The sequence below is a fragment of the Serinus canaria genome, chromosome 5 (assembly GCF_022539315.1).
Source record: "Serinus canaria isolate serCan28SL12 chromosome 5, serCan2020, whole genome shotgun sequence".
NCBI lineage: Eukaryota > Metazoa > Chordata > Aves > Passeriformes > Fringillidae > Serinus > Serinus canaria.
The window spans coordinates 39,846,861-39,870,987 of record NC_066319.1 but is presented as its reverse complement, the minus strand read 5'-3'; the positions used below and the strand labels follow the sequence as shown (position 1 = coordinate 39,870,987).

At 42.8% G+C, this 24,127-nt stretch overlaps 1 protein-coding gene across 9 annotated transcripts in view; it reads right to left on the bottom strand.

The window, feature by feature from the left end:
* GPATCH2L (G-patch domain containing 2 like) overlaps positions 1 to 18,377 on the bottom strand; it is a 39,728-nt gene extending 21,351 nt beyond the window's left edge. For 2 of the 9 annotated variants that reach the window (XM_050974782.1, XM_050974785.1), the window contains exons 1-8: positions 17,502 to 17,640; positions 16,724 to 17,394; positions 10,412 to 10,476; positions 7,093 to 7,269; positions 6,591 to 6,670; positions 4,440 to 4,507; positions 3,594 to 3,633; positions 1,343 to 1,428 (exon numbers count right to left, since the gene is read on the bottom strand). In XM_050974782.1, the coding sequence (XP_050830739.1) occupies positions 1,343 to 1,428; positions 3,594 to 3,633; positions 4,440 to 4,507; positions 6,591 to 6,670; positions 7,093 to 7,269; positions 10,412 to 10,476; positions 16,724 to 17,382 (1,175 nt within the window). In that variant the 5' untranslated portion in view covers positions 17,383 to 17,394; positions 17,502 to 17,640. Of the gene's footprint in view, positions 1 to 1,342; positions 1,429 to 3,593; positions 3,634 to 4,439; positions 4,508 to 6,590; positions 6,671 to 7,092; positions 7,270 to 10,411; positions 10,477 to 16,723; positions 17,395 to 17,501; positions 17,641 to 18,252 lie in introns of those variants that run through there. The other 7 variants (XM_050974786.1, XM_050974787.1, XM_009101875.4 and 4 more) reach the window with 6 other exon arrangements.
* Positions 18,378 to 24,127: the final 5,750 nt, after the last annotated feature.

Genomic DNA, 24,127 nt, shown 5'->3' with positions numbered 1-24,127 from the left:
CCTAGACTATACACCCAGAAAAACCTAGCAAACACAATCCCTCGAGGTTTAGAAATCCCTTGCAAAGAGCTTGGCTTTGCAAAGGGCCTTCACTGACCATCATAAAGGAAGAAATTTTGCCCAGTTTGAATCTGCAAGCAGGATTTGTCCAGCTCACCTTTCTGGAAGACAAACTTCTATAAAGCACCAAGTAAAACACTGGACGCAAAAGAAAGGCTATCCTAGCTGAAAATGAAGAGACCACTCAGTCTTCTTGCTTCACAGGCAGAAAACATCCCCAGAGTGGGGCAATAGCACAGAAAGAAATCAATTTGCTGAAGCACAATATTCTGAATTCCTTCTGAATTCTCCTTTTATTCTCATCCAGTTGAACATTTAAGAGCTGATTTCTTCCTCCCTCCCCTTTTCCAGCTTTAACATGCTGGCTACAGCAGCATGAGGTCATGGTGCGACATCGCAAAATTCCCTGCAGAAGCCAGTGGGAAGAGAGGCTTTGCTGGGTGGGTGCCAAGCTTCTGTTTAGACACATACAACCTTAGTACATTTTTCATGCTCTATTTGCTAATTAACAAGGGAAAGAAAGCCATGAAGCTCAAAGTCCAGACATTTCTTTCAGACTGGGCCCCTGGTACAAACACATAGGCAGAATTGTGTCCACAGCAAGGCCTTGTCTTGCACAGGAAAAGAGCTCAAGGGCACCTTACCTTTAGACAGTCACCTGCAGCACAAAAACAGGAGTCACCTCTAAGGCTAACTCTTGAATTTCATTTAGGATTAGTCAGCAGAAGGTGCCTGAATAGTATATTAACCCAAACTATGCAGACTCAAATATATCTAACATCTGGCCAAACCAGATTTAAATTTCAGCTATTGCTATAGAGAGGTATCAAGCTTTAGAGGTCACCTCAGGTGAGCTCTTAATCTGCTCAGAGGGTCTATTTTAGACACCTAGGATAGCAAAATGCTTCGGCATGTCACCTACACCAGTTTGTCAGCATTTTCCCACTCATCTTGTTCCAATTTTAATAGTGGGCAAGGATACTATGTCCATCTTTACCTATAAAACAGATTTACAGCAACTCATTGCACATTTCAAAACATATGGCAGTTATTTCTAAAGGAACATATGTTCTGCCTGTCAGTCATACACTGTAAGCACTTAGTTCATTGAAATTCTCAAATAAACTGCATTGCTACATTTTGTGCAAAGTTTGGACACGGACTTCACAGGGAAAAGTGTGTTAAGTTACAGGTCCATTCCTGTTTAGATCACACAGTACTACTAAAGACATCCAGGAGAGGGAAGTGAGACAACCCCAAGAAAGCAGAGCAAGGGAGTTACCTGGCAGTGCAGCGTGCTGGTGAGCATCTTCGGTGGGAAGCATCAGCAAGCACATCCAGAGAGTACAGAGGAGATAATGGATTGAACTGGAAAGTCAAGAGATTTTATTTAAGCAAAGCACTAAAAGAAACAGTGTCCAGATAAAGCTGCTCAGATCTGTTCTGTTCACACAGTATAAGGAGACTTTCAGCCGTCCACATAGTAGGAGAAGGAGACCTTTCTGACACCTTAAAGGGTAAGAGTAGATGAGAACAGACTCCCAGTTCAGACAAAAGGCTAGCACAAAGGATGAAACAGCAAATCTCATAACCACATTCTCATAACAGACAGCCTCAGCACACTCCTCTTCCAACTTACATTATTAAAAATGCTGGTTGATTAAGAGCATAAGAGCTCTATTGCTGCATGCCATGAGAAAAAAAATCTGCTTCTCTTTCAGAAAGCCTCTTGTCTACCTTCACATTGCAGAGAAAAAAAGTCACTGTTATGAATTGTGCAAGCACAGAGCAGCTCCTGTATTCCCAAGGGTTGTGTATATCACTGAAACAGACCTCTAGAAGACTCGGGTCCACCAGGTTAAGTTCACAATGAGCACCCAACTCATTCCATTGCAAGTGAGTTGCTCATTCACTCCCCTCCAACCTCACAAGCTGTCTTTGCAAACTGCTCAAAACAAATTTTGTAACAATGCATGGTCAGGCTACTCTAAGCTACTCCATAAGACATATACTAGACAAATCTTGAGGGCACCAAACCTGTGCAAGACAGCTTGTTGTACAAAATGCAATGATCAGGATTTTTAATGGTCAGGACAGAAATGGAATCATCTGGTCAATCAATGCATGGAACAAACTTTGCTGAATATGTAAACAGAAGCTTTAGACTGGTGGTTTCTCTGGGGTACCTGCTTTATATTTCCATTCAGCATTTCCTCTTTATTTATAATTCACACCTCAAGCACAAAATGAATTTCCATCTGCTTTGCAAAGTGCCAAACCAATCTCCAGAACACTTTTCTTGTATTACTAGGATTACTTTTCTTGTATTACTAGGATTACTGATGCATTTTTAAATAAGGACAAAGGAACAAGCCACACCTGTAGCTGGACTCCTCATACAAGCTGTCTGCAACTTCAGAACTCAGTAATAGGCCTTTACCCTCCACCTTGCCGAGAAAGAAGATGTACCACAAAGCTGCTGTTATCAGGGAGCTCCTCCTTAAGTGGGACTGCTCATTTACTGTCAGTAACACTGCAACTGCACAGTAGGGAGAACCACCAGGAACCCTCTGTTACTGGAATGGCTGATTCAAGTTCATTTAAGAAAAACAAAAGTTACTTTTGGTCATTTCAAAGCTTATGTAGTTACTCTTATCTTTAGAGAAGAGTATTATTATAGCAACAGAAAAGCAATCTGTAAAATGTTCTCACTAATGGAAAATACACAATTGCACAAAGGTTTGAAAATTATTTCTTGCCATATATGCATTTTTAGTCACCTGAAAGGTAAAAAAAGAAAATCAGTCCTACTGTTTACCAACCATAAAACAACTAATATAGGAATTGAAAGGAGTGTGCATGGCCAGGAGCACTGCTACAACATGACTGCTCAAACGGAAGAGTGTTTGTTTTGCTCTTTGCTCTCAAGAACCTGAGCTTTTATATCTTAAAGTAAAAAAACCTCCCAGCACTGAAGCTAAGAAAGACTTACTGGAGAATATAAAAGTGGGCACACAAGAGTTTCAGTTACAAGAATGCCTATTTCTCTTGCGTATGACCTCTTACATTTTCCTGTTACAGCAATTTAACTACATAATTTAAGCTCACTATTTTTCCCCTTCTCTGTGGGTGAGACTATCAGGTAGAAGCCTGAGCCAAACAAGGCAAAACAAAACATTTAAAAAGAGAAAAATGTTCAAATTCTTATGGAACTTTGAGAGGCCAAAGCTCCTCCTGTCAAGAGGCATTTTCCCTCCCAATCACTGTCAGAAAGGATGGCAAACACTAACCTGAAACAGGGAGATTAAAAAAAGGAGTTCCTGAGCTATTCAGGTTAAACAGACAATTCAACACCCAGGAAATGGGTTGTGTTCAAAGTCCAGAAGATATCAGTTAACAAAATGAGAAGGGATGGGACTGCCTTACCTCAAGTGCACAGGCCACAGTGTGTTAGAAATCAGAAGCCAGCACTGTGCCCTTTCTAGAGAGAAGGGAACCAAGAAAATAAAAAAGGAAAAGCAGAGTCTTCTTACCTGGTTGCGATCTCTCTTCCCCATGGATGGTAACCAAAAACTGGGAGGCAGAGTCAAAAGGACAGGTGGGCACAAGGCCAAGGAACAAACATGGTGGGGAAAAAAAAGGAGGGTTGCGGATAAGAAAAGAAGAGGAAGGGAACAACAAAGATGGAGGGAGAAGGAAAAAGATTAAACATCATCAGGAGTCATATTAAAAACAAATTTCATATCCAAGGAAGAAAATAAGGTATCAACAGCTGGTGAAGGCTGGACCCACTGCACTACAGTCAAGACGTGCCATCCTTACCTACCCATTCCCAGAACAGCATTAGGGAGATGCCAAATGATAAGCACCAAGACTATTTCCAGTGCTGACTACAATTTAAATACACTAATTGTGGAAGGAGACATAACACCAAAGAAAGAAGAAGTAATTTCACAGCTGCCTTGTCAGCATCATTTCTGCAGTCTGGGTATGCACCCATAGTACAGCTCCACAAAGAAGCATTTTAAAAACTAACATAAGGGGCTCAGTCTTCTCTTAATGTCCGAAAGACCTGCAGTTACTGCAATGGCACATTATAAGGGAGGATGAAAAAAAAAGCTCACTATAAAAAGAGAGCATTTGAGTAGCATCCACACACTGAGGCAGCCTTATATAAACATATATATAACACAAAGGGGAAGTCAGCAATTACAAGTAAGAAAACAGAGAAGCTATCAGTAGAATACTGTCTCCCATCCCACAGATTATGCTTAATTGTCCACCCAGTTTTTCACGTTCTTCACCCCCAGCAGGGAAGAGGATCCTGTAGCTCTTCTCCCCTTCCCAAAGTTCTATACAACAACCGTTAAGGGCCTTACTCTTTCTGGCGCGGATCACTGACAACGTGACCTAGCCTCTCGGTGCCCAGAGTGCTCATGGAGGTCTCCTGAAACACAAACACAGGCAAAAGATTGCAAACTCTCACACACTAAACAGAAAATAGATTGCTGCTGCCAGTAAGAACAGATCTTACTCCCCTGGGTCACATCCTTTCCTTACCAGCCCACTCTCAGCTAAACATGTTCACTCCTTCCTTTTAGAACTTCACCTGAGATGATTTAACTAATTAGAATAGTAGAAAACAATTCAATTTTATTTATGAGGCTTGTTTTTTATTTTTAGTGATGATATTTGCTTGCAGAGGGGCACACCATAAACTGAACTAGAGCAAAGTATGCAGCACAAGGATGCATGAGAGCAGGGGAGACAGCTGGGAAATGCTTCTTTCCGTGTTACTGGGGTCAGTTGGGCTAGCAACAGGCTGAGATAGGACACTACACTCTTCCATTAATAGAGATTCACCAACCACCAATGAATTAAGGAGTAAAAGCATGATGCTTTTGCCATTTCTGAAAACAGCAAGTCAGCAGCAGGACCTCCAGCAACCAAAGAAAAGACAGGTCCTAGGAAAAAGGACTTGCTCTGGGAGCATGTTGCTTCCTGCAAAATGCTGCCCTGTGTATGTGCTTGATGCTGGCATACACGTACATGCACAGCCTGAAGCACCAGCTGCTCACATCTGCATAGCAACTGCCTCCAATAAAGAAGTATGCTTTTCAGCAAGGGGCTGAAGATGAGGGCAAAAGTCTTCCACAGGTAAGGTTTGTTTGTGCCAGGTATATAGGCAAAACACACTCAAAAGTTTGGGGGCAGTTGTAGCAGCAGGGGTGAAAGATGGGCTATTTGTTACAGCAGGAAAATTATTAACTTAAAGAGCCATAATGTTTAAATTTACAGTTTATTACTGTGTAAATTACAAGCCGTACTTTTGGTAATTAGCAGCTCGCTGCCGGGGAGCTCTGAATGAAACTCATTATTTATGATTACAATTTCGAGAGAGATGGGGAAGGGGGAGCAGTGACCTCTGCTGCAAATGACAAAGATCCCTTTAAGGTGATGAAGATGAATTAAACAAGTAAATATTATCCTTCTCATGTGGATCATTAGAGGTGTGCCGCCAGGCCCAGTCACTTGCAGGCGGCCTCAGGAACCCTGCATAAAGTCAGTTTCTTGCCAGCTGAGGATTCTTATTTCGAATGCCGGTTACAATTAAGCAAGGTGAGTGGAAGAAAGAAGGGGCAGACAAGGATCTTTCAAGCTGAACAGAAGGCAGCTGTCACACTCCTCTAGACTCCAGGCCCCCCTAACACACCTTGTTAGCAGACTACAGCCAGCCAGCCAGCTCAGAACTTATGCCAATGTTTAAAAAAGCACAGAGCAGATCACAATAAAAAGAAAAGCCAAACACAGCCAACACTTTCCTTCTCAGAACCATCTTTTATAACAAACAGCAGTGCTCAATACTCCATGACGCAGACCCAACCAGGTGTACCCCTCTCTTTTAGACAGACATCTGCAAAGTAGACAGGCATCTGCAAAGTATTGTTTGTTCTATTGGAAAAAGGATTGATACGTTGTTTGGTGTTTGCCCTACGTATATTAAAACTAGTCAATAGCTTTGGACAGCTTTGTCTGCATTTACTGCATATACCTTTTTATCTCCTGTCTTCCCACTAAAAACGCAACTGCTAAAAACACCTTCCTTAGCTGCCATTCATATCAGTTTTCTTCCCTATATAAAATTTGGCCTTCCTTCACCTTTGAGGCACCTCTCTGCCCTCATAGTCTCAGATGAGCATGCACAAGTCCCATGCCATCATCATTTTCCCCTACATTCTGTCTAAATCTTCTTGATATTTATGCTCCCTGACATTCTTCTTCAGGCCTCCTTTCATACTGCTTTCAGCGTTGATCAGCTGTCTTTGGCACTCCAAATGTGCCTTAAAATCCACTTAGTCACTCAATCATCTTCTGACAGTCAAAGCAGTTAAACAAATCAAACAACACATGAAACAAAAAATTTACAGGACCACTTTCTGCAGGAAACAATTTACGCAGTATCTTAGAATAGTACTTCAGGACTGCCCAGAATTTGAAATACAAAATTGCCATCTTTCAAAAGGACATACCTTGCCAACCAGCCTCCTCCGACCTTTACGGAGACAACGGGCAGCAGCTCCTGGAAGGCGATTCAGGCGAGCATGAAATCCTGAAAACCAAATGCAGAAAAACTGAGCAATGAACACAGAAGATTCTTCCTGAAAAAGCCACCAGGAAAACTCCTTAATTCAGTAATCAAATCAGATCCTCTGTCTCTTGTTTTTCAGTCTCAAAGATATAGATATGCCAGCTTATTCACAAATCAAATAAAATCCTTACATTTAAAAAAGGAAGACTGCCAGTGGACAGCTGGTGTGACTATTTCAGTAAACTCACCAATAGTGCAGCTTTTTCTTAACTGGATCTTAAAAAGCCCCAAAATAGCAGATCACCAATACCAGTTTAAATGTAACACCTATGAAAAGAATCTGCTCTTGCCGAGCAATGAAACTCATTATTTATGATTACAATTTCGAGAGAGATGGGGAAGGGGGAGCAGTGACCTCAAACACAATTCCTTATGGATCTCACCTCTCTGAGCTGGCTGTGAGGGCAAAAGGAAGGTGGAAACAGAGAGCTTGTCCAGGCCTGAGTCAATCCTCTCCACTTCAGATCGGTGATCAGCTCCCCACTTGGGAAGAAGGTTGGGGACAGTGAATCCTGGAACACACTCTCCTTCATAAAACCAATCACTTTGCTCATCATCTCCTAAAGAAATAGGATGGAATTAGCCACAAATAACATCAAGGTACCCTGGGACAGTTCCTCAAAATACTACAAGTAGGCATATCTGAATGTGAAACAGTTGAAGTCTCATTAGGAATTCATTCTTGGAGAGCCTCATATTTGTATTCTGTTCCAATGACCCTCAGTAACTACGGGGCCTCACTAAACGCTTTAAACTATCCAACTCATCAGTCTCCAGAATTTCCCTATAGAACAAAGCCTCTTTATAGACCTGCCTAGGGCAGGTTTAGCACTCTGTTGCTACTGCATCTCATCAGCCTTAGTTCAATGTTGTGTGATGTCTTGGGCAGAACTCTTTCTCTGAAGTAATTACTGTGACACCGGTAGAGGCCAATCATTTGGCACATGTTATAGGCTGTCACAGGAGAAACTTCACAAGAGGGGAAGACCAGGCTCACAGAATAAGCAAAAGAAACATACTGATGAGAATGATCCCCAGTCTCCTAAAACAGCAGCTAAGACAAAAATATATAATGATCAGAAAAGGTCACTCTGAGTGTAAGTACTAACCATGCTGTGAGTTGCTCTCAATCAACTTCTTGGAATCTCTAAGAACTACAAACCCTTTGGAAAACTAAGGCAGCAACAACAGAAGTCATGACCAAAGTCTCCACGGAGCTGGGCCGCTGTAGTTAATGCAGTTGCAGTCTAAAACTGAACTGCATCAGACACTGCTCATAGTAAATCTGTCTGGCCAGAAATTCCCTGAGATTAGTATCACATGAGCAGTGTACGAAAAAAAACCAGGAGGAGAGCAAAGAACCTGACACATGTAGTATTTCAGTAGCCCAATTCACAAACAGCCCCATGTAGCAAGGTGCTTCATCTTGCCTTTAAAAACTAACACACCAACCTTAGGGAAAATTCTCATTTGCCTACCATTAAGCCTCAACTCAAGCATTCCCACTTACTCTCCTTTCCTCACTGACTTACATTATTCCTGACCAAAGTCCATTATGCCTACTCACACATCTTGCTGAGAAAAAAAAAAAAAAAAAAAAAGAAAAAAAAAAAAAAAGAAAAAAAGAATACAAGAAAGTAAAAAACCTCATCCTAGTAAGAATGCTGCAATCTTGCACACAACAGAAGAAACAACATGCAAAACAAACTCTGATCAGCAACAGAGAGGACAGCCAGAACACTTTATTGCAAAGCTCTGACATTGTTTTTTCTGTCATGCATCAAATTGACCTACCAGTTTTATCTTAAAGTATGAAAACCCCATCTCCACTTCATAGCAAATTAAAACTAAGTAACATTGAATAGTTCTTCTAAGAGACATTAATTTGTGCAAAACTACTCCTAGAAATTTGGGCATAGTGCCCTGTCTATCTCAAATCGCTTTTTCCACAAGACAAACTTTAACCATCAGCATCATATGCTAATATTCAGTGATTTTCACTGTGAGAGATCCCAATGCATGTAACAAATATAAAACAAAAAAAACCCCACCTTACAATCAAATTATGAACTAGGATCATTCTCTGCTCATAGAAGTGTGCTGGTATGCCCAGTTGAAAAGACGATTTATCGAATTAACAACAGCACAAATTTTACATGATGCAACCTCAAAAGAAGGGAAATCTCTGCATTTTTTTAAGAATGCTGCCAGATTAAGTTTCCCATTATTCAGCCTGTAATTGTGCTGGAAAACTATTTATAAGGTGTTGATCTGTGACAAAAAGAAAAATTGCACTTTCTCCATCTCACTGACATTGAAAGCTGTTGGTTTTTTATTTCCTTTATGACTAAGAATTGTCAAGGAAAAAAAGGAAAAGGAGATATTTTTTATTTAGTCTGAAAGTGCAACAATATTTTTAACCCTTTTAACCTAACTGTAAGCTAAAACATCTCGGCCAGAAAGCTATCACAGTATCAACTGTTTCAACAGAGAGAGACCTGATGACAAGGATGCCAAACCTCTTCTCTTACCCAGACAGGGAAGGCTGTAATTGGACTTTAATTACTTATCTAAGCTATATTTCTACATGTTCCTGTATATTGAGCATCCTACTTCTAGCAGCAACCAAAATTTAATGTCTAAAACAGGGTATAAAATCAGGGCAAGTATATAGGGCAAGCATATAGACAAGTATATATATACACTACCCAGTCTCCATCAATCTTGTCTCAGGTGATGAAGTAAAACACTTCAGTCACCACTCTGCTTTGTCATCTATTATACAAGTGTTCACTAATTTCAGCTCCCCCTGAACAATCATCAATAAAAAGAAAGGGCAGAAGATTCTACTTTTCTGTTGCCTTTGAAGAACCAGTGTCTAGAAACAGTTATTTTTCAGCAACAGTCAAAGCTGATATCTGAAATCCCTACCCTTAAGCAAAGCAGCATACTCCCTTAAGATCACAGATTGGTCCTACTGCCTAAAATATTATCAGAAAACACATAAGCATGTTTGCTATCATTGTGTTGCTTCACACAGGTACCTGGGCCATTAACAAGCTAGTGCAAGCAGCATATCCTATTGAGCTACCTTTAACACTCATATATTCCCAGAAGAGATCTCATCCAAATCTTAGCTTGTGAAATGTGACAGAATCAGAGTGCACAGAATTGCAGGTCTCTAGGGTCACATTCCACATGCTGCAAATGTAATAGTGCTCAAATGCCAATGTGTCTACTACAACCTATTTCACACTTACTTCTGCCCTATCTCCCATCAACTGAACACTCTGCTGTGGTTGATAAATAAAACCAGATTGCACCTCATACTCAAAACTCCTAAGATATCATTTCTAAAACAGACATTGAAAATACAACATTCAACTAATGTTCACAAGAGCAATGAAGGAACATATACTTAAAGAAATAAAACCTATCACATAATACCATCATCTTCTTAGCACAGTCTATTAGGTGCCTTGTCACTATTAAGTAATTTTTTTCCTATCTTGTCTTCCTGCCCATAGAGAAAACAACTAACAGATTTCAGCACTAATGGTATGTAGACAACCCTCAAAACACCTAGAGAAACAAATCATAAACTGTGCTTTTTCATTACAAAGAGCTCTCAAATTCCTCTTGTATGCCTCTTGTAAGGAACACCCTAGCAGCACATGAGGGAAATCACAGGACTCCTGTTACCTTGGCGGCCTTCATCATTGGTAAACAGGCCAGTATCACTGCTGCTGCAAACACTGCTGGTTTCACTGGAATAAAATCAGAGAAAAAAAACATAGTTACAGTTGCAACAGGCACAATACAAAAACCACTCTACTACATCTTACTAGCTTCTCCAAGACCAAAATGCTTTACATGTCTCACAAAAATTGAATTTCAGATACCTGACTGGCTCTAGAACAGAACATAACTGCTTTCTGTTAAAACTTATCAATGCTGCATGACTTGAAAAAGAGTAGAATCCTGTATCTAGTTTAGTTCTAAGTCATCAGGAAGTAATTAATAAAATGGCATTTGCCTCAGGTACCAGAATTAATAACCTAACTACGGCATCATCTGGAATACCCACCAGGAAATTAAGCACAGTTAAAAACGCTGTCCTTGGGTCACTTAACTGAAAACCCTGGTAAGTTTTAAGTTTCCTATTTCACATTCCTTTTCCTCAAAAATGTTACATTGTCACACAAACAGCTTCCCCCCCTCCCCCTTTATTTTATGTGGAGTAAGGAGCAGCTGCGACATTTACAAGTCTCCAGCTAAATACCTTAGCACAGCATGACTTGCTACTGCTGAATACAACCTTGTCACAGCATGTTTCGCACTTGCTGAAGCGTTTAGAGAAGATTTAATTCTTGAACAAAAGAATAGAGCTAGAAATTAATGTGTAGAAAGCCATTAATCGACTTGCAAAGCTAGACAAATATTTGTAGCAGAAGTACCTGCTCATGTCAGTCCCAAGGATCTGAAGGCTTTAATGCTGACTTGAACTCATTCCTTGGACACTTCAGGCAGTACTTCCTACGATTCAGCTGAGAGATACTAGGACAAGCAGAAACTACTTATTGCCTACTCCCTGAGGACTAAAACCTTAGATGTGAACACCAGGTGTAAGTCAGCACTAGAATCAGTCTCCAATCAGGGAATAATGTTTGAAAGTATCTCTGGATGCTTCTCTTCCAGGGAAACTGGATCATACTAGAGATCATACTGGAAACCTCTGATTTACAAGGATGAATAATGAAGGACCACAAAATATGTCACTCCAAAGAACTGCAGACACAGAATAAAACTCTGTTTTGTGAGCATATTGTTGTTCTTAGAAAATGCACTCTAAAGTACAGCCAAGCCACCATGCTGGATATCTAAAATTCTGCATCTTCATCATTGTATAAAGGCCATTTATACCTAAAAGATGAACAATCTATACAGCATCCTCACCTTACAGCAAGCAAGTTAATATCAAATTCCAAATTAATCCATTAGAAAGCCAGGCCATGCATTCATCCTCCCACATATATACCACAGCAATTAAGGCCAAGGACTGAGAACCATGAATTAATTGTTTCATCCCAAGCTCTCCTACCAACTGACTGTATGACCCTGGGCCAATCTCTTAGCATGCCTGCTTTCCCTTTTGATAGCTTGGATAAACAATCTTCACAAGCTACAGATGTGAGGGCCAAGTGACTGCTTCATAAGGTTTTTAGCATCCTCAGAGGAAAGGTGCCTGAGAAAGGACAAAGCACTGACAAGCATCCAGGTCATATTAACAGTACTTTAAAAGCATCCTATTGCACTGAGAGCTCTTTAGTTCCTTACAGATAAGCATCATTGCCAGTGCTTCACAGGAACAAACTTTATAGGATTTCACCCTCTTCACTACCCCTTTTACACTGCAGGGCTGAACACAAACTAGACTCCTCTGTAGGCCTTTCTGTAGGTCCAGTAAGCACTGATTAATGACCTCCACTTGCAAAGGAGGCTACTTACCTTAACCATGAAATAATGAATGCTATTGATCCGACAAGCTACTGCTATAGAGTGTTATTGATCACCCAATCTTTGGTTAAAATGGTCCTCATTTAGCAATTTCACTGTCGCAAACACCTGAAGCAAAGCATGCTTATAATTAAATAGTTTGGGGGAGTTAAACTGAGAGGTGATGGACAGAGATCTCAGGTTTCCCCCATTTATTCTTTTGCCTGAGCTATTGTTTGTGTCAGGAGGGATATTGATTTTCTATAAAAATAAGAAAACAAGAGGCACCGAGGGGCTGCAGAAGGTCAGGCTGGGCTGGAAAAGGAGGGGAAGTGGAACACTCTGTCTTTGTCACTTGCCTTCCAAGAGAGGAATTTTTTTTTCTTTTTTAATGGAGAGACTGGCCTCCAATTCATCAGCTTAGCCAGACTCATGAATGCAACTGCAGACTGTCATCAAAGCAGCTTCCTTCCAAAGGGTAAAGCAACTTAACTGCACATTCAGGATGAGCGATGGTCACATTCTCAGACCAGAACATTGTACTAGTTTTGGCTGGCACAGAGTGAAATTTTTCTCATAGTAGCACTCTGGTTCTATGTTTTGGATTTGTGATCAGTGTTCATAACACAGGGATGTTTTAGTTATTGCAGAGCACTGCTTACACAGGGCCAAGGCTTTCTCACACTGCCCTGCCAGTGAGCAGGCTGTAGTTGCACAAGAAGATGGGAGGGTACACAAGCTGGACAAAAGACCCTGGCTGACCACAGTGATATCCTACATCATATAATGTCATTCTTAGCAATAAAAGCTGGGAAAAAAAAGAATGAAGCAAGAGACATTTGGATTTGTCGTGTTTGTCTTCCCAAATAATATACAAATGATGGAGTTCTGCCTTCCTGGAGATGGCTGAACACCTGCCTGCTGATAGGAAGTAGTGAATTCCTTATTTTGCTTTGCTTGCGCACTATAGCTTTTGCGTTACCTACTAAATCAACTTTACCTAAAGCTGAAAGTTTTTTCACTTTTAGTCTTCCATTTTTCTCCCTCATCCCTGCAGGAGAGTGAGCAGGTGGCTTTATGGAGCTGAGCTGCCTATCCAGGTTAAGCTACAACAGCATTAAACCAGTGAAATCTCACAGCATTGGTGGGCCAGTAGAAACCCAGGTCTGGAAAAGTCACAAGTAAGAATTTTGGTACTTGAAAACAGATGAAACCTACTGCTATTTTACACAAGTAAACACACTACTCAAAGTGATTTTTAGACAGCTCTTGTACTATGGTTTGTTCTGCCCTCAAACAAAAACCAGACCATTCTGGAAGTACTCCGTTTAGATCACCAAGAGAAAAAACTTCAGCGCTCAATATATAATTTGCCTTTGTTTTATTACGGCTGCAGGGAATGTCAAAATATTTAGGGACAGAAAGGCATATTACTTCTAACTGTCTTAGCAGCTAATTGTCACCTTTGCACAAATATACAAATGACTGCTTAAACTAAAACATGTTTCCTTTGCTGTTTCCACAGTTATTTATAGATTAGGCATTGGGTCATGTCATTACCCAATTCAGAGCCATCATCATTTCCTCACTGTGTTCCTGTACATCCACCCTACTCTCAATTTATGTCCATCTTTTGCCATGCTTGGCAAACAATTTCAAAGATTTCATTATATGCACACTTGAATCACAAAACTGCAGCTCATCTTCCTCCAGGAAAGAATTGGGCATAGTCCCACAAGCAAACTAGAAAAAAACCCATTTCCTCGTTAAGAACCCATATCCAAGACTTTCTCAGTGAATGGGAGTTTATCAACTGAATAAATAGGTCTTTGACCTGACTTAGGATAAGAAGCCTTCTAGAAAGCAGAGAAAATAAAGGATATTTAGATTACAGATTCATTCCTACATAACAAACCAAAGAAATTGTCAGTGTGGGGGAGGAAAAAGAAGGTTACAAAAAATCCATTCTGAATACAGAACTTAGTTTGCCTGAAAACCCATTTCGCTTTGTCATGTTCCATATTGTTAGAGGACTGAACAGTAGTGGAACCAGTTCACTATGAAAGTTTTGTAAATTACCAGATCACCACAGACTGCTTACAAGTCCCACAAGCAGCATCAGTCACCTTTCATCCCATCAGTTTGTGATGATAACCACACCATTTGTTCTCCCAGGCATCCAATTTTCTTCTCCCTTCCTCAGAATATGCCCTTGTCATACATCTGTGAAAAGCACTTCTCTTACTGTACCAGAAAAAACAGCTAGAGCACAGTGGGACTGAGGCAAACACAGCCAGTTTCACTGCGCTGCTAGCAGCAAAAGGCTATATTTAGAGCAGCAGAGACCAAAGCATGATCCTTCACTGCTGTGAGGGATACTCTGCAGTGAAGAGGGCTGTATGTATTACTCCCTCCAACTGTGGCCCTCCCTAGTGAGTCACAGCACAGATCACGCATGTGGTGTTGGAGAGGTCAAATATTCCAAGCACCAGCTTTCCAGAGAGAATCCCAAGGATTTGGCAGCAGATGGTAAGTGTCATTTGATGCATACACTTGCACAATAATTAGTCTGAGAGCAAGGGACAACTGAGACAGAACAAAGCCATCTCCCAGCATGGTCCTCAAGTAACAGTCTGGACATAGCTCTTTATTTACTCTTTCCAAGCTGGCACAAATAAAGGCTGGATGAAAGCCTGCTGGTTTAAGTTCAAGTCTGACATGATGGAACAGACTCTGACTGGTGTTAAAAAAACCAACTCAAGGAACTCTGTCCATCACTGCCACATCTAGTAAGGGTATCTCTCAGTCCATCACCATTGACATGCACTGTTCAGGAGCTACTTAGCACACTTCTTTTCCTGGACTACTAGTGAACAGCTCTAAGAAGATAAAACTCCTTTAACTACTAGCAACAAAAGGTCTTCATCCACAAGTTTCTTGTAAAGCCCCACTTCACACCCACTTTTTAGCAACAACAGCCACTCTAAAAAGAAAAAAGTGACCACACTGTAAGAGTTACATGCTATCACAACTGACCCAGTAAAAATGCAACAGTGTGCCCTGGACCACAGTGAGGACTTACTATAACCTAAGCTTTTCACAGGGCCCCAGAAAACAGCACTGAGAAGTTTGTAATTCCAGCTATTATCCACAAAGCTGCAATAATGAAGTGCCACCTGTCCACTCTGACAAACTGCAGGAGCTAGACTGTGACAACACTTAATTGAACCTCAACATATGAGCAATCATACTGTATCAAAGAGTTAGACTTTCCAAATCCACTCTCCTCTGATGGTGACTACTACAGTGCTTGAGAAAAGAACATGAGAACGTGACAAACACAGACTTCTCTGTATGTTCCTCTAACTTTTAGAAGTCAGAAGTTTAAGGACTGAGCAAGATCTTTCATCTGGGGTATAATGTTTAACAGCCCCTGATACGCCTATGCTCCACATCTCCCTTTTGAATGTATTTAAATTTTGACTTCTAAAATGTCCTGCAGTAGAGAGTTCCAGACCTTATGTTTCATGAAAAAGAATACTTTTTGTTTGTTTTAAATGTCTCCTCAATGTCTGCTGTTATTACACAATGATAATTAGAAAATCAGCGATCACATTTGCTTTCTGTATGCCATGCATTAAGAAATTTCCTCCATTTAATTCTCAGCAGCTGCCTCTTTTCTAACCTGAAAAATCTCTTCTGACAGAAGCAGTTTTATGATCCCAAACCTTAGACAGAGAGAATAAAAGTCACAGCTGGGGAAAAAAGATTCCTATTAATCTTTTCATGGGAAAAGATTCATGGGAATCTGACATGAATGACATTTACATGTCTCATTTTAATCCCTTGTATATGATTCTGCCACAAATTCATCAAAGTTCTCCAAAACTGGACACCAAGACATCAGACTCCACTGTTTGCACAGGCTTATCCTGTAAGTAACATAAGTTCCCCTCAACTTCTTCATCATCTCACCACATTCTCCCCATAGCTAGGCTTTGACAATCAGATCAAAAGCAGAAATGTAGAACTGCAAGCAAGGTTAGACTGAGGTTCATATAGCACCTGCACAGAGGGCCAGCAGTAATGATGGGAGATCTGATCTGTTATCTACTACTACTTACAGTAAATGCTGAAAATAAGAAACTGAGATCAGCTGGTATCAATCACGCAACACAAGTGCCAGCTGGGGGTTTACTCCCTGAACCACAGGCCACAGTCATGCCATGTTGTAGCTGCAAGGCCACTGACATCTCAGAGGACTCTTTGTGTAACAGGAGCCAGAAACCTACCAGCCTGCCAACTTTTCAAGGAAGCATTCTGGGTCATCATACAATACTGACAGGAAAGACTTTGAAAAAAATCTACATTTTAGAAGCAGCTGAGATATTTCTCATCTTCACAAAAAGAGCAGCACTGAATAATTTTAAGAACTTCAAAAAGCAAGGCACAGCATTTACAAGCAGCTGCAAGCAAGGCAGCCATCTGACTAGCACAGGGAAGAAACTGAGATCTCACCATTCCGACATGTTTTCATCTGAACCCTGTTTCTGATCATCGGCTTCACACTCCATCCGCTCCTTCCTTCCCCCGGTGCTGAGGAAGGGCCTGTTCTCTCCTGACTCACAAAGGCCATGACTGGATGATGTCCATGGGGCATTCTCTTTCCAGCGTGAAAGACGCTGTTTCTTGGCTGACTTGAACCTGCATCCCCTCTCATAGTTCCACTCTGACACCCTGAGTTTTTGCTGGAGACTGGCAGCCACCTCTGATGTCACACGTTTGACTTTCCGTCGGCGCCTGAGAGGTCGGCAGGGTGCATTCTCTGTAAAGGAGTCTGACTCATGCCACAAGTGTTGCTTGCTCCTCAGGGTGGCACTAAGAGCTGGGTGCCGTTTGACCACTGCCATGTCATCAGAGTCACTGAAATTAGTTGTCAGCACCTCACGGCAATCCTTGACAGCTTCGTCCAAGCTCGACTCGGAAGCCTCGCTGTAGCAGCAGGCATGTTCTGCCTGATGCGTGAAGTCTGAGCGTCGTTTACGACCCCGTCTCTTGCGAAGCTGACGCCGTTGCTGCCTTGGACTTAGAGCCATCTCTTCCCATAGCTCATCCAGTTTGTTTTGCTCTGAAGTCTGCTCTAAGGCTGAGGCCAAGTCATGCACCAGTTCATCCATTGGCAATGCCTACTAAAAATGACAATAATTAGCACCAGACACAAATACTGCTACCAACACATCTCTGGACTGTAGTATGCTATATACCCTTTGTAACATTAAAGGAGTTAGACACTTACTTTGAAGTTACCTGGCAGGACCCAATACAGGACAACTGCCACTTCCTGGCAGGGTTAAATCTTTTCTGCAAGGGTTAAATCCCTCTTCTAGCCATGGTGGCACAGATCTCCCTCTATTGTAGCAGTTGGGTTGAGTGCTCTGTGTCTGAAAAGGCCTTAAGGTTCATCTTTTGTGTTGAAGCAGCATGCTTAGTTACACATCCCAAAGGGTATGGAAGCCGGCAACTAGTTTTTGCTACCAGGCAGCAGTAAAGCAACAGAGAAGGATCAGCCTGCTTGACAAACAGATTGAGTCTTCCAAAAAGTAGACATGCAGCAAAGCTGGGAGTAAAGCAGATGGTAAAACAGGTAGTTTGCAAGCCAGCATCACTTCAGCTGTAAAGCAAGGCGCGCGGGACCCTGGCCTCCTTGGTCTCCTACAGGGTGTAGGAGACCAAGCCCCAACTCCTCCTGCCGAAAAATACCACCCCTACACCTGGGGGCTGTCAGTGTGCCAATCCTAAAGTCCTGGCCAAATCCCTCATCTCACAACACCCCTCTCCCTACCCGTGCATCGTAGGCGTGGGCTTTCTCTCCCCACCGAGCTCAGAAACACCCGCACCTCCAGCCCGGTGAACTACCCACTGCCGCAGGCCGCCTCCCTTATTCCTCAGCGACCCGGCCGCACTGACTCCCTCCTCTAGGGAGACGCCGCTGCTTCTGCCCGACACCCCCCAACTTCACCGGGAAAAGCCGGGAAATATGCCCTCACCGCCCCGGACGCGCAGCCTCCTGCCGGACCTCCCCGCGACCCCGCTCACCGGCCAGCGCCCCGCTCCGCCAACCCCGCGTCAGCGCCGCTTCCGGCCTCCCCGGGCCACTTCCTCCGCCCGCCCCGCCTGCGGGCGGGGCCGCCGCGCCGCCGCCGAGCCCTGGCGGCCCGGCCGGGCCAGCCCCCGCCCGCCCCCGAGCGCCGGCCGCCGCCGTGCTCCCTTCTACTCTGTGTGTTTACGCCGTGTCTGGTGCCGCCAGTGGAGTCTTTGCAGAGCCTTCACCTGCCAGCGGGGCAGCCCTTGCCTATACGTAACCTTTAGCTGCTTGGTTATCGTATTTTATTTTTAATGGACAATAAATAAACTTGGTACTCAAAGTCCTCCGTTTCGTTGCTGCCACGCTAGTTGTGTGCATCCTAAATTAAACTTAGTACTGCTGCTCCCGTCTCCTTAAGGTTGGATCTCTTTTCCCATCGTGCCAGCTTACACATCACCAGCAGCCATCAGAATAAAGCTAGGCGTCAATCTGCCACAATCCAGTTTTACATAACATTCCGTTTATTTCTCAGCTTTCATGATGCTTCTTCAGCGGGTTTTCATGGTCGTTTTGTTTTGGTTTGTTTTAGGGGATTTTTTTTCTGGATTTTTTCGCTTGGGTGGTTTTTTTGGGGTTTGTTGTTATTTTTAGTTCGTTTGGGGGGTTTGTTCGTTTATTTTTGGTTGGTTTTGGGTGGGGGTTGAGAGTGGGTTTTTTGTTTGGGCTTGTATTGGTTTTCTGTATGGTTTGGGGTTTTTTTTCAGAAGGGTGTTTGGGGTTTTCCTAACCATCATAGCTGCACTCACATTCAAGCCAATAACGGTTCATTTTTCATGTAATGTTTTACAGAGCAGCATATTGAAAGTTTTGCCAGAGTCCATATTAATATTATGTTTGAGTTATTCTCTTCACTAATTTTGTAAATGAAACCAAATTAATGTAGTCAGATTTATTTTGATGTGATTTATAATCTGGAAATATATACTACAGCCTGTTGCTCACAGATCTCGTATCCTTTGTATTCTTACTTTCTTCCCCCATTTCTGTTTATTCCATCCCGTCGCCAGGAACAGAAGTTACTCTGAAAGGGTGATATTTGCCAAGACCACTGCCTCCCTGCTCCCATCACAAAAGACTGGCGCTGTGTTTGCTCTTCCTCAGTCCTCTGGCACCCTCCCTAGCTTGTCAAGATACTTCAAAAATAACTGAATCCTTGAGTTTGCCATTGATTCCTACAACCCAGTAGGACAAGCTTCATTTAGCTTTGCTAAACTTTCTTCATGCTGTTTTTCTAACCAGTCCTTTGTGCCAGTCTGAGCTCTCATGTTAACATTTTCATTTCCTTGTAGTTCTCTATTATTTCCTTGGAAAAGAAATATTAAAAGAAGAAAAGGAGCCATTAGGTAGATTTTTGTTTTATCCCATTTCCAATAGCTGACTTGATTGAAGTTACTTTATGTGAAGCAATTTGCCTGTTAAATTCTGTCCTTTTGGTTTTTTAACCCTTTCTGGGGCAGTAACTCACCTTACTTGTTAGCAGCATTTTGTTTTCCCAGCCAGTTTCCTATTTCCAAGACAGGGGTTTTCTTTTTACTCTCAGATCTGAGAGAAAATCCCTCCTAAAATCTAATCCTGTTTCACCGCTGCAATCCTTTTTCATGCTTCAGGATATAAAACAGCTACAAAATGTCTGGGTTAGAGAGAAACTCCCCTGATGGGAAGGTTATTCTGTAAACATCACTTCAGAGCTTCTTACCCCTTCATTTCAAGCACTCAATACTGGCTGCTGTTCCAGGCAGGATAACAAACCAGACAAACAATTGTGTAAAAGAAATCCTGTATTCAGATGTCCTGGGGAGATGACAGCAGATGCCCACTCTAATTTCTCTTTTTTTCCCCTTATTTCCCAACTAGTTCTCTGTTCTCTGTAGGTCAACAACATGTTTTGCAATTGGTATAAATTTTACTTTACCTGTCCATTATTTTTTTCCACATTCAACACTCAAACCCAAATTTCTGCAGATGTTGCCAGCATTTGGCCTAAGTAGAGATAACATACTGGCACACAGAGTCAGTTTTATGTGAGAGAGACAGGGCAAAAGCAAGATACAGGATGAAAGTGCTCTTGTAATCGCGAGGGTCCCAAGAACTAAAAGGGTACCACACAGGAGCACTGATGTGTCTGGCAAAAAATTAGAACATTTGGAATAGGGGTTCAAGAAATATAATGAGGCAGTTGGGATAATCTGGTTTTAAACAGTTTATGGTATTTCTATCCAATCTTACAAGGTTCACCCTGACACGGGTCAGCAAAAGTTAATTTTGAATCCTTGTCTGTATTCAACTTCATCCCACATCCCTGGCAAATTGTTTACTCTCGGTACATTTTGTAGGCTGCCTGAACGGGAACTGTCCCAACTTCTCAGCCCTAGTTTGGCTCATTAAATGCTCCAGGGATACAAAATTTCAGCACTCTTACCCCACATGGATTCTTATCCATCGCTGGGCTTTGTAAGGATGGGTTTTTTTCCTGCCCAGAGGCTGTGGTCACCTGTGCTGAACTGCTACTGGACCTGGAGGCAGGAGAGGGTGTGGTGGTGATGAGGGACATTTCTGAGGCAAGCAGGAGAGGAAGCTTGGCTGGATGCTCTCTGCTTGTCGTGGCAGTGCCTTGGCCCAGCTCCCTCCTCGGTGGGCAGCAGGAGCCATACAGCCCAGTAGGATGGGGAGAACAGCAGGGTCATTGCTCTACCCCAGCAAATGCTCTGGCTAGTCCCATGACATTTCACAGCAAAACCTTCCAGGGGTTAAAAGGAAAAAGAGAGACAGAAAGGGGACAAGAGACAAAGGGAGGAATAAAGTCAAAAAATGTGCCGTGAAGCTTCTTGCAGCAAAATGCGGAGAAAGTCATTTCCAACTTCTTTCATCTCAGAGATGAAGCCACTAAATAAAAGGGCAGCGCAGAACACAAGGGCTTTTAATCTGTCTCATCTCCTTCATAATAACTGCAAATTTTCCCTGGGCTCCTGGGAGTGAGCCTCTTTCCTCTGTCTTTGCCTTATCTCCCCCCTCCATATTTCACAGCCGGCTCGGCTCCCCTCACTCGGCTGCCCCCGGCCTAGTCTCCGAGAGGCCTGTGGGAGCCGCCAGCTCCCAGGGCCTCATTGTTCCCGGCTTGGGAGGAAGCTCAGGGAGGGAATTGAAGGCAAGTCAAAGGGAAACGGCATCATCGCTGCTTCATTAATGGGAACCTTTCAGCAGACAACATATCAGAGCGAGGTCTTTTCAGAGGCAGTAATTAGCAATTTGGAGCCTTCCCCCCTCAGGAGATGCAGCTGCGATCTAACAAGTGGGAGCAGTGCTCGCCTCCTTTTACGCTTCATATTTATTGTTTTTAATTTTCTCCATCTTCCTTCCATTGTCCAGCCTCCTCCTCATGGCCAGATAAGGGCCCTTTATTAATCACTCTCTTTTAATTCTTCATTAATGATAATAACTTTCTCTGGTGTGCGAAGAGGAGTTAATCTTTCCTGGGTATTGAGAAAGGACAGGGCTGAAAGGGAGGGAGGGAGGGAGCGAGGGAGGGAGAAGTGCACGGTGGACAAGGCTGTACTGCCACACTTCCTTCCTGCTCCACCACCTGGAAGGAGTTTCTGAAGACTTTGGCTGTCAAGTTGCAAGTTGCCCTCTTGAAAATCTTGGGCTGTCAGTTTGGTCCAGCTGTGTGGGTGTGGTAGGATGTATCCACTCTCAGAGATCCAGTCCTTACCAGAAATAGGTGTACATTGGCCAGAGGGAGAGACCTTCTCTGTGCATCAAACACTCACCAGCATCTTGGTGTGACTAACCAGCTGTGTCTACTTGTCTTGGAAGAACACTCCCTCAGATGCCTTTAAAGGCCATTTTCCCAAGTTCAAGTTGAAACAGCACCTGAAAGTGACAGAAATAGCATCTGGGAGGCTCTGCACATGTCAAGACCCTTCTAGGAACTTCTCCCTAGAGCTGGTACAGTCTGCTTTGGATTGCTCCCATCTGGACGTGCCAGTCCACCAACGCTGACGTTTGTGTGAGGTGATGCCAGGCAGGCTCAGCATGGACAGCCCAGAGACAAAGGCTGGGTGAAAATGGCAAGGAGGGGGAGGAGGCTGTCATGGAGGCTCTGGCTATGTGTGTAAGGCAACAATCACTGAATACCAGCCCCAAGAACATAGCTAGGGAGGACAATCCAAACACACTTACAGAGCTCAGCTTCTTTTCCTGCTGTTTCGTACACTGGGTTCATGCAAACTCCTGCTAGTAAAGGCCATGCAAACTGATCTAGCAATATCTTTAATGGTGGACCTCATGGTAGCTCTTTCTGAGTAACTGGGCAACCCACTATCAATTAAGAATATTTTAGTACTACCAAATACGATGAAAAAGTGGAAGAAGTCCACTGTCCCCAGGATAGGCAGCTCTACCACATCACTGAAGATTATCAATTTGGCAACAGTGAGAAACACTGAGGGAAGGGAACGAATGACGTGCAGAGAACCAAGGAACTTCAATGCAGAAGCTCAATCAAATCAGTCAATTGCAGAGATAGCTCTGTGTCCTTCCCTTACAGAGTGGGTCATGTCCTAGCTTCACATTCCCATATCATTCCATGGGAGTTGCCAAAGAAGCCAGTAACAGTTCAAATTATTGACTTCTATGGGCCTGGAAAACTGAATCACCACATTCTCCTGGGACACAGGTTACCCCAACACCACCAATATCACTGTGTTGCTGATCTGAGGAAGTTGTTTGGCAGCACTGGAAATGGGTGGAGAAGCCAAGCTGCTGAGGGAGACAGGGCAAAAGTGGAGAGAGACAGTTAGGGGAAAAAAAAAAGGTGTTTTCTCTTCTTTGGTGTCATTTGCAGGGCAAATATCCAGTCTGCATTCTTTTACAGACCACAGCAGTAAATATTTTTTTCTCAGCAGTCAAAGCTCTTGCTTTTGGACCAACATCAGGACTCTTGCCTGATGTTGGGCCAAAAGCCCAACAGAAGTTGTGGAACAGATAGGGTCAGTGTATTTCTGGTTACTGTTCTACAAGCATCAGGTGGTGTTTCCCTAATATGCTCTGGTTCCTAAGTGTCTTTGAGGGTGCAGTGAAACTCAGGCCTACATTTAGGCTGCCAGCATCTTTGGTATCCACTTAATGTGGACTTTAAGGGTTCCTGATAGTCCCGAAGATTAGGGATGACCTGTATTTCAACATCCTTTGACAGTCCTGTGTTTAATTTCCAGGGTCCCTAACACACTCCACAAAAACATCTGAAAGAACTTTCTAGCTATGAACATGAAGTAATACAGAAAGTGGGGCTGTCTTGTCTGCAAAAGTTGTATTTTAATCTTGCAGTGAGTCAGTCTACTTCCATTAAATGAGGTCTGGATTTTAGGTTTTATTGTTTTCCCACAGCACCTCTACATGAGACCAAAAGACTTCACTTGTGCCTAGTAAAAGAAAGAGATTTTCACACTGTATAACAACAAATTGATTTTGTGTTTTAAAACATGTATCTTTTCTTCAGACTCACTGAATCAGATCTTCTCTGGTCTAACACTGCTCCCCTGCACTGGAAGGCCAGTAGGGTCTACCAAATCCTCCTCCACCCTTTCTGCTCCAGTAGGTGCTCTGGACCTTCTGGGACTGGTGCCTGCCTTCACACATGTGGCAGTGGATTGACAAAGTCTGCCTGGTGGAGACAGAGTGAGCTGAAGTGAGGGGAGCCAGAGGGTTTGTGGGACCTGTTGTGTACGACCCTCCTTCCAGTATTGCGTGCTGTGCATTGAATAGCAATGCAGATCCTA